This window comes from Prionailurus viverrinus, chromosome D4 (genome assembly GCF_022837055.1).
Source record: "Prionailurus viverrinus isolate Anna chromosome D4, UM_Priviv_1.0, whole genome shotgun sequence".
NCBI classification, from domain to species: Eukaryota; Metazoa; Chordata; class Mammalia; order Carnivora; family Felidae; genus Prionailurus; species Prionailurus viverrinus.
The window spans coordinates 19,290,419-19,299,768 of record NC_062573.1 but is presented as its reverse complement, the minus strand read 5'-3'; the positions used below and the strand labels follow the sequence as shown (position 1 = coordinate 19,299,768).

The 9,350-nt window shown below is 52.5% G+C and overlaps 1 protein-coding gene across 2 annotated transcripts; it reads right to left on the bottom strand.

Moving 5' to 3' along the window:
- Nucleotides 1-2,202: 2,202 nt before the first annotated feature.
- On the bottom strand, nt 2,203-7,403 carry KLF4 (KLF transcription factor 4). Of its 2 annotated transcripts, XM_047831298.1 has the most exons (5): nt 6,874-7,397; nt 6,636-6,756; nt 4,973-5,963; nt 4,709-4,873; nt 2,203-3,280 (listed from the first exon to the last, which is right to left on the bottom strand). In XM_047831298.1, the coding sequence occupies exons 1-5, from the start codon at nt 6,876-6,878 to the stop codon at nt 3,105-3,107; spliced, it is 1,458 nt and encodes a 485-aa protein (XP_047687254.1). In that variant the 5' UTR covers nt 6,879-7,397; the 3' UTR covers nt 2,203-3,104. The 2 variants fall into 2 exon arrangements, with proteins under 2 accessions (XP_047687254.1, XP_047687253.1); XM_047831297.1 differs by having other exon boundaries at nt 4,709-5,963; nt 6,874-7,403.
- Between the last annotated feature and the right edge of the window lie 1,947 nt (nt 7,404-9,350).

Genomic DNA, 9,350 nt, shown 5'->3' with positions numbered 1-9,350 from the left:
AAGAAATCTGTTGATGTGTAGGAAACACTACTGTTTATCTTGTGTGTGTGTGTGTGTGTATGTGTGTGTGTTGTGTGCACAAGTTAAAATCTAGGACATATAAAATTAAATATCATAGGGAAAAGGTAATAAGTAGGCATCTCGAATGTTAGGTGCTGTTTATTATACAGTGTAAACGGCTCCATAATGCAGTAATGACAGGACATCTCGGCACTCAGAACGGGATAGGAACAAGAGTGGTTTTAGCTATTTACTCGTGTTGAAAAGTTTTGCCCTGTGACATTTTTGGAAAATCTTCCTTATTTGCTGTCGATACTGAAACTTTTTCAGATTAGAAAAAGTTCATGCAAGTGACGTTTCCCTGAATCAGAAAATTTTTAGTATGCTCGGCTATTTTGAGACGTTTCTTGTGAGGTAACAGGCACTTAGCAAACCCGAAGATGGTATCAGCCATTCAGTAAATACTTTTCATACACAACCGCGTGCCAGAAGTCTCTGTATGAGAGAAAGGTGGATTACAAGAGCAACCGCCACAATGTAACACACAAGAAAAGGCTTCTTGTTTAAATAGCTTTAACTGATCTTTCAAAAATAAAAGCCTAGGGGCACCTGGGTGGCTCCGTCAGTTGGGCCTCTGACTTCAGCTCAGGTCATGATCTCGCAGTTTGTGAGTTTGAGCCCCGTGTCGGACTCTGTGCTGACAGCTGGGAACCTGCATCAGATTGTGTCTCCCTCTCTCTGCCACTCCTCTCTCTCTCTCTCTCAAAAATAAATAAACATTAAAACTTCTAAAAATAATAAAAAATAAAAATAAAAGCCTAAATATTTGTACCTGCATTCTTAAAAAGCTAGATAGATACATATTTGGAAACTGTAGAAAATCTACATGGAGAAAACCATTATGGATATTTTCGCATTTCCTTCCAGGCCTTCCTCTTAAACTTTGTTGCTTCTCTCTCTCCTTCAATGCACACACACAAACTTATGCAACTGGAATCATACTGTTTATAGTCTTAGATCCTGCTTTTTCCACTTAACATACCATGAGCATTTTTCCATGTCATTAAATATGCTTTGAATATGTTCTTGGCCACATAAAATTCCATCCTAGTAATGCACCTGTTTTCTTTTAAGCTAAGACACATGCCATGTTTTCCAGTCATGCTGGACTCCCAAAAGCCAAGGAAAATACTTTGTGTTGATCCACCATCAGGCTCTTATGAATTTGTTTTCTTCTATTTATAAGATGCACCCACACTTCTGGACACTACGTACAATGGAGAGTTAATAAGCAGTCTAAAGATGCCAGGGAGCTTGTCTGCTTGGGTCACCCTGCATCACCATTACAAATGTACGACGTGTCGACAAGAGTCACAAATGCTCTTTCCAATTTGTGACTGCCACAAATGAAGTTCAAACCTTGCGTGCCCGCCTCAAAAAAGCATCAGTGCCCTTTTAAAGTTGAGTAATTTCGGAAATATGCTCCAAGCTTACAAAAACACCACTTAAAAAGTTTTGCTCTACACTTAGTTTTGCGAAAGTATGTTTTAATTAACTCTTAGTTCAGTCTGCTGAATCTACAGAGGACTGATGGAGTGTTAAAACTTTCTGCCAGAAAATTTGGTACTAACCTCTTTAGGACTCGAACTAGAATGTATCTGTAACACCCACTAAGCATAAATGAACCCTTTAATCCTCAGGAGGGCACTGTGGAACTATGTTCTTAGGGTTTCTCCGCTGTAGGAAGGTTTCTTTTGTTCCTCAAATTGTTCTGAGGGCGAGGCCGGGCCTCTGAGAAAGATTTTTATATTTTCATTTAATTTTAAAGAGAAACCATAAGGACCTTTTAAAATATGAAACTGGAATGTATGTATTTTATGAATACTTTCCTATTAAACTGAGCATATTGAAGAATAATTGAGCTGGTTTGTACCTGGAAATTCATATTCAGGTAAGGAAATTGCATTCATGTACTTTTCCGTACACTTGGAAAGAGCCACCCAAACCAGGTTTAATTCTATGATCTCCAATATTCAGCTTTAAGCCTTAGACTTTGATAGTACTTACTGTAAACCCAGCCTTAAAAATGTCTTCTTTTAATCTCTGTGGAGGTAAAGTTTGGCCTTTTCACCTGCCCTCCCATGTTTAAACTGAAATTCCTGTAACATGCTTTTCCAGGGGAAAAACAAAACAAAAACAGTGTTCAGATAAAATATTATAGGTTTATTTAAAACTTAATTCTCACCTTGAGTATGCAAAATACAAACTCCACAAAATGTTCATTTTTTTTTTACTTTGTAGTTTACAAATATACAAAATAGAAGTTTGCTTAAATTTATATTACATATTTATTAAGGCAAGGAACTATATAGAAAAAAACATTTGTTCTGCTTAAGGCATACTTGGGAATAAACCATTGTACAAATTATTGCACATCTGAAACCACAGTGCATAACAGACTGTCTGCATAAAAATGTTAAAGTAAACCAGGTGTATTTACCTGACTTAGGTCATAAATGTAGATCGGAAGACAAAAATAGATTTTCCTTGTCAAAGTATGCAGCAGTTTGAGAACTTTGGCTTCCTCATTTGGTACCTTTAGAACCAAGACTCACCAAGCACCATCGTTTAGGTTATTAAAACACATTTTCTGTACCTGAATTTCTTCCTCTTCTTCTAGTATCATAATGGCTTTTAGAAGGCAAAGAGAATACAAGGTGATCTTTACACTTATATTGCATCGAACACAATTCAAGGGAATTCTGGTCTTCCCTCCCCCCAACTCATGGATCTAATTTATACCCTGATATCCACACCTTCCAGTCACCCCCTTGGTGTTTTGTAAGTCCGGGAATATTCAAGTTGGACTGAGAATTGGAATGATCGAAGATCCAGTCACAGACCCCATCTGTTCTTTGATTTGTCTTCTGGTTTCCTTGTGTCTCCTGATTATCCATTCACAAGTTGGCTTGTTGGGAACTTGACCATGATTGTAGTGCTCTCCAGCTGGGTTCCTCCCCTCCCCGGGGAAGACAGTGTGAAAAAAGTAAAAAATACTGAATTCTCTTCTTGGCAGTGTGGGTCATATCCACTGTCTTGGGATTTTAAAAGTGCCTCTTCATGTGTAAGGCGAGGTGGTCCGACCTGGAGAAGGCCCGGTCGCACTTCTGGCACTGAAAGGGGCGGTGCCCGGTGTGTTTCCGGTAATGCCTGGTCAGTTCGTCAGAGCGGGCAAATTTCCACCCGCAGCCATCCCAGTCACAGTGGTAAGGCTTCTCACCTGGCAGAGGAAAAGAAACCCATTGAAGCCATTGCTACATCATGCAGAATTGGCTGCTTTAAAAACCGGAGGCCAAATGTTAAACCGACTCCCCAAGCACCCTACTCTGAAAGAAGCCAGGAATGTTTTTAGACCACTTCAAGGCCATGCTAAATTTCAGATCACAAATAGGAATATTAAGCTTCTAAGTATTCCTTTCGCTTTTTTTCTGGTGTGTGTGTGGGGGGGGTGAGGAACAGACATTTAAGCAATGAAAATACACACATACAACGTCAACCTACACTTCTATATTGCTAATGTTTTCATTCTTTTGAGTCAAAGTACCATAGCGGTGGAAGTGAATTTGGAAATGAAATCTGCTGGTTTATTTCCCCTGCCCAAACCAAGCAATTAATATCCTGTCCCACTACAAATGGGTTCGAAGAGCCACAAGCGGCTTTTTCTGCTTTAGAATTTGTTATTTTTTAAGATTTTTTTAACATTTAAATCCAACTTAACACATAGCGTGCATTTCTGTTATTTTAATGACTACTACACCTAACTGACCTTATGTACCTGCGCTTACATAACATGGAATTTCCCTGAACTGACCATCTTAAACTACAATCTTAGTAATCATAACATTCAATTCTTGAAAGTTTCTGAAATAGAATTCTTGAAAGTTCTGAAAATAGAACTTACTTATGAAGAGTAGACCTTAAAATAGCAAAAGAGTGTAAATGTGGGGAGGGAACAACCGGTGAAAATTGTCTAGAAAATTAAAAACTAATAAGACCTATCATTTTTTTGCACTGCAGGTGTCTTTTAGTTTTTAATTTTTTTTAACGTTTATTTTTGAGAGGGTGCAAGTGGGGTAGCACCAGAGAGAGGGAGACACAGAATCCCAAGCAGGCTCCAGGCTCTGAGCTGACAGCACAGAGCCCAACACGGGGCTCAAACCCACGAACCGGGAGGGGAGATCATGACCTGAAGTCGGACGCTTAAGTGACTGAGCCACCCAGGCGCCCTGATAATTTAGGGTGTTGTTTCTTTTAATCTCTACACTCAGTGTGGGGCCCGAACCCACAACCTCGAGATCAAGAGTTTCATGCACCAGCGACCGAGCCAGTCAGGCACCCCCAAAGTGTAATTTCTTGATTACAAGGGCAATGCTTTGCTCAGACTAGGAGAGGCCCACCTGCAGCCTGGAACCTCCCTCCTGCCTTTCAAAAGCCTAAGAGAACTGCACATTCAAGCACTGATACTATCCATCAAGCAAAAGGCTCTTGGGCAAAAAAGGAGGCGCCAGGTTGCTGTTCTCTCCTGTGATCCAAGAGATGGAGGAGATAGACTGTGCCTCATCCCAAGGGAGGCCCTGAGAAGTGTCCACAGTTCGCCAGTGGGGCTGGACACCACCCTCCCTCCTTTCAGCAGCTTCTATTCTCCTACCTGTGTGGGTTCGCAGGTGTGCCTTGAGATGAGAACTCTTCGTGTAGGTTTTGCCGCAGCCCGCATAGTCACAAGTGTGAGTGGCTGTCCTTTTCCGCGGCCACGACCTTCTCCCCCTCTTTGGTTTCTGCTCCTCCGGCATGCAGGAACCAGGTGGCATGAGCTCTAGGGGTGAAGAAGGTGGGGTCAGCATCATCCCCTGAGCCCGGGAGGGCGGGCACTCGCAGGGCTCCCCAGCCCAAACTATGAATCCCCGGGACTGACCTTGGTAATGGAGCGGTGGCACCTGTGGCTGCATCTGGTCAGGCAAAAAGGGTGGGTAGTTGGGCCCAGGGTGGGGATGGAAACCCGGGGGGAGCGGTAGGGCAGGATGACAGTCCCTGCTGCTCAGCAGTTCCTCGGCACCCAGGGTCGGGGTAGTCCTGCTGGGGAGCTGCCGCCCCAGGGGGAAGTCGTGGGCTGGCGGCCGGTGGCCATTGCTGAGAGGGGGTCCAGTGCCCATGTGGGCCTCTAGGGGCCGACCGACGGTGCATGAGGAGACCGCCTCCTGCTTGATCTTGGGGCACATGCGCGGTGGCCCGCCACTGTAGGGCGCCACTACGACCGGGTGGCTGCCGTCTGGACTGCCTTTGCTAACACTGATGACCGACGGGCTGCCGTACTCGCTGCCAGGGGCACTCAGCGACGCCTTCAACACAAACTTGCCCATCAGCCCGCCACCTGGCGGCTGCGGCTGCTGCGGCGGAATATACACTGGGTCCAATTCAGGCCGAAGGAGCTCGGCCACGAAGCCGCCCGAGGGGCTCACGTCGTTGATGTCCGCCAGGTTGAAGGGAGCTGTGGGAGGAGGCACAGATTCCCGGCCATAGAGGAGGCCGCCGCCCGTGCTGCCTGGCGCCACGCCCGGGTCGCCTCCGGCCCGGATCGGATAGCTGAAGCTGCAGGTGGAGGGCGCACTGGCAGGACCGCTGCTCGACGGCGAGGACGAGGATGAGGCTGATGCCGACGAGGACACGGTGGCGGCCACTGACTCCTGATGGGACAGTGAGTTGGAGAGGATAAAGTCCAGGTCTAGGAGATCGTTGAACTCCTCCGTCTCCCTCCGGGGTAGGAGAGCTGGGTTGTTGCCGCCGCAAGCCGCACCGACTCCGCCACTTTCCAGGTCGGTGGCCACGGTCGCCGCCGCCAGGTCGTAGGGGCGGCCGGGAAGCACGGGGGGAAGTCGCTTCATGTGGGAGAGCTCCTCCCGCCAGCGCTGCAGGAACAGGAGGGGAGAGAGACCGTCGGTGTTGGTCCACTGCTGCTACACTACATACTGGCGGGCCGGCCACGCCGATACCGCCCAGGCACCGGGACTGGGCAGGCACGAAGCGCCCGGGGCCTCCGGGCGTTAGCGCGGCAATCTCGGCCCACGGCCGGGCCCGAGGAGAGGCGGTGCGTCGGTTTGGAAGATGTTATGTCGTGTCTGCCCGATTGCGTGTGAGCAAGCGCTGTGGCTCGGCAGCCCGGGTCCTGCCCCAGCCAGATCCCGGGGACGCTCCCGCCAACCCTGGAATTGGGGCACTGAGGATCTCCCTGTGCGCACCCGCCACGGGTACGCCTACGCGCCAAGCTCACTGGGGCCCAGCCAGTGTCTAGGGACACAGCCACCTCCCGCCGGTGGCCCTCGCGCCAGCTCTGCCGCCTGCGCGCTAGGGGACGTAATGCGGACCTGGGGTGCGCCCCCGGCGGCTCCGCAGTGTAGGGACCACACGCATCTGCAACTGAGCCAAGGACGCTGAAGCCATCCTAAGAAGACTGCGGGGCCGGTGCGGTGGCCTCTCCTTCCATTCGCCGGGTGGTTCTCGGTGATCCCTGGGCTCCACCCGTCCCCACCCAACCCACAGAAGCCCACCGGACGATCCCGACCTTTCGAGGCAATACTCACGTTATTCGGGGCACCTGCTGGACGCAGTGTCTTCTCCCTTCCCGCCGGGCCGGACGCGAACGTGGAGAAGGACGGGAGTAGTGCGTCGCTGACAGCCATGTCAGACTCACCAGGTGGCTGCCTGAGGGCCGGGTGGGGCGCAGAGGCAGGAGTCAGGGGGGCCACTCGCGACCGCCGCTCGGGCGCGTCCCACCGGCTTCCGGCCTTCACCCCTCCCTGCGCCCCGCGCTGCACCTACCTCATTAATGTGGGGGCCCAGAAGGTCCTCGGGAGCCCGAAGCAGTGGGGGTACACTAGCCCCAAAGTCAACGAAGGGGGGGGGGGGAAGACTTAGAATCGAAGCAAAAACCAAAAACCTCAAATTGCCCGAGATCCTTCTTCTTTGGATTAAATATAAATGGGAGATGCCTTTTTAAAAAAGTTCCTTTGTATACAAAAGTTCTTAGAAAAGTTGTAAACTCCTAAAAAAAAGACAATCAGCAAGGCGAGTAAGTCCGGTAGCCGCGCTGCGCTCTCTTCGATTCAGCAGTGTCCTCCACCACTGTCGCAGTCGCCGCGGCTGTTGCCGTGGGCGCTGGGGCTGTGGCCGGGGTGGCGGGCGGGCGGTGCCGCCAGGTGAGACTGGCCGCGGTGGCGCGGATCTGCGGACTGGGCGGCGGCGCAGGGCGCGGAGTCCAGGGGGCTGCGCGGGGCGCGCGCGGCCATGGGCGCTGGCCGCGGGCGGGTGGGTGGCTGGGTGGGGGGCCGGAGGGGCGGGGAGGGGCACTTGGCGGCTCCCGGTGCCGCCGCCGCCCGCCACCGCCTCTGCTCCCCGCGCGCCCGCAGCCGCGCTCGCTCTCTCGGGCCGGGGAACTGCCGGCGGCCGGCGCGCGCTCCTTACTTAACTTCTCGGCTCCCGCCCTACCCCCGCCTCCTACCCGCCGTACGCCACAGCCGGCCGCCAGGCCCCGCCCCCTCCCTTTCTTCTCCCCTCCCTCCTGCGGCCCCCCCCCGCGAGTTGCCATGGCAGCTAAATAAACAAACTCGGCGCACGTGGGGGCGGGGGGGAAGGAGGGGCGCGGGCGGGGCCCGGCGGAGCAGTGACGCCAGCTCGGCAGCTGGCGGGCAGGAGCCGTGCTGACGCCGGCGGCGGCGGCGGCGTCGGCGGCGGCCCGGGCGCAGGGCGCTGGGCACCCGGCGCAAGTCAGGTCGCCGCGCGACTAGGGCAGTCCGCGTCGCCATGGTCCGCTTCCCGAGTTCGAAGCCCGTGGCTGAGGAGTCTGGTAGGGGCTGAGGGGTTGGAACAGCGCCCCCACCCCCGCTCCGGTCCGCGCTCGCCGCGCAGTCTGCGCGCTAGAGAAAAGCGCGATTATCCGCGTGACTCATCCAGCCCTCCGTCCCTTCCCTGCGCACGCAGCAGCCGGGCGCTGGTCCCGGAGCTCCAGTGCGGTCTTTTGGCCTGACCTCGCGAGGTTCCTCGCGGGCTCTCCTGCCGGTGGGGTGGGGTGGGGTGGGGTGGGGTGGGGTGGGGTGGGGTGGGGATGGGGGTGGGAGGCGAGGGGAGGTGGGTACCCAGAACTATGGCGGGACTGGGAGCTTGAGAGGGCCGGGGTGGTGCTTCTCGCCTGGAAAAGGCTGAAAGAGGCCGCAGCGGGAAACGGGCGATAATGGTTTTGATATTTAAGGGAGCAAGGAAGGGAGTGAAAGGGCTCAAGACTTTGGGGGGGGGGGGCGGTGGGTGGGCAGAGGGCCTGTGAAGCGCGGAGACACCTTTCAACCAGGGGATCTCAAAGCACTTTACAAGCCACGCACCCTCCTTTCCACTTTATGGATGAGCAAACTGAGTCATAAAGAGGTGAAATGGCGAGGTAAAGGTCAGACGGCAGCTCGCTCCCTTGGCTCAGGCTCTGAGCGGTCAAGCCCACCGAAAGGAACTTAGCTGGGAAAGTGGACACGTGCCAGGAAGTGGAGCGGTGCGGTGGGACCCCGGTTCCCGAAAAGGGCACGAGGAGCTCGCGGCAGCCGTTCCTGCCCACCGGGAAGAGAAGAGGAAACGGCGATCGTTATTTCAGCCTTATAACTTTGCCTTCCCACCCCCACACTCCCCTAAGTTTGTGATCAGTAATTTTCCAGCCGGGAAATGTTTTCGCCCTCATCTCTGCAAACAGTGGCTTTTTTTTTTCTTCCCCAAACGTGAGTGTGGTGCTCGGTATCGCCTGCTGAACGTAGGCTTGCGAGGTGTTTGGTTTGGATTGAGCCGCGCAGAGCCGATCTCAACCCGCCCTCTCCACGGAGCCTCCTCACCAGTAAACGCTGTCGATCCCAGGAAAGACAAGGGGAGGAGGAGGACTGGGAAAAGTGTCGAAGCCCCAGAACAGGGCAGAGTGTGCGCTCACTCTCACCCTCACCGAGCTCCAGTTGCTTCATATTTTAAGTCGTTGTCACCTGTTTGTTTGAGTTCTGCGATTCTGGTACCTATTAGGTTTCCAAAGAATATTTGTTATCCCTGATTTTTCCACTTCTTGCCGACCACAGAAGCATTCTTGGAATGCATCTCATCCGAATGAATCCACTCGGCCCTCTCTGCCAACGACAGGAATCCCTCTAGGTCCAGTGGGTTGGACGCATTTGAAGATGACTTCCATCCTTTGGCCAACTCCCGCAGCTGGGGAGAAGGGCATGCTTTGGCAGGGAAAGCCCGACCCTCCCGTGGCTTGGAAGGGTTCAATCTCACCC

Bases quoted from the DNA above. Each gene is read 5' to 3' on its own strand.
- KLF4 (XM_047831297.1), bottom strand. The intron at 5,964-6,635 runs GTGAGTATTGCC...CTGTTCCTGCAG, and splicing joins CAGCAGGTGCCCCGAATAAC to CGCTGGCGGGAGGAGCTCTC. The intron at 3,281-4,708 runs GTAGGAGAATAG...TTCCTCTGCCAG, and splicing joins ACACCTGCGAACCCACACAG to GTGAGAAGCCTTACCACTGT.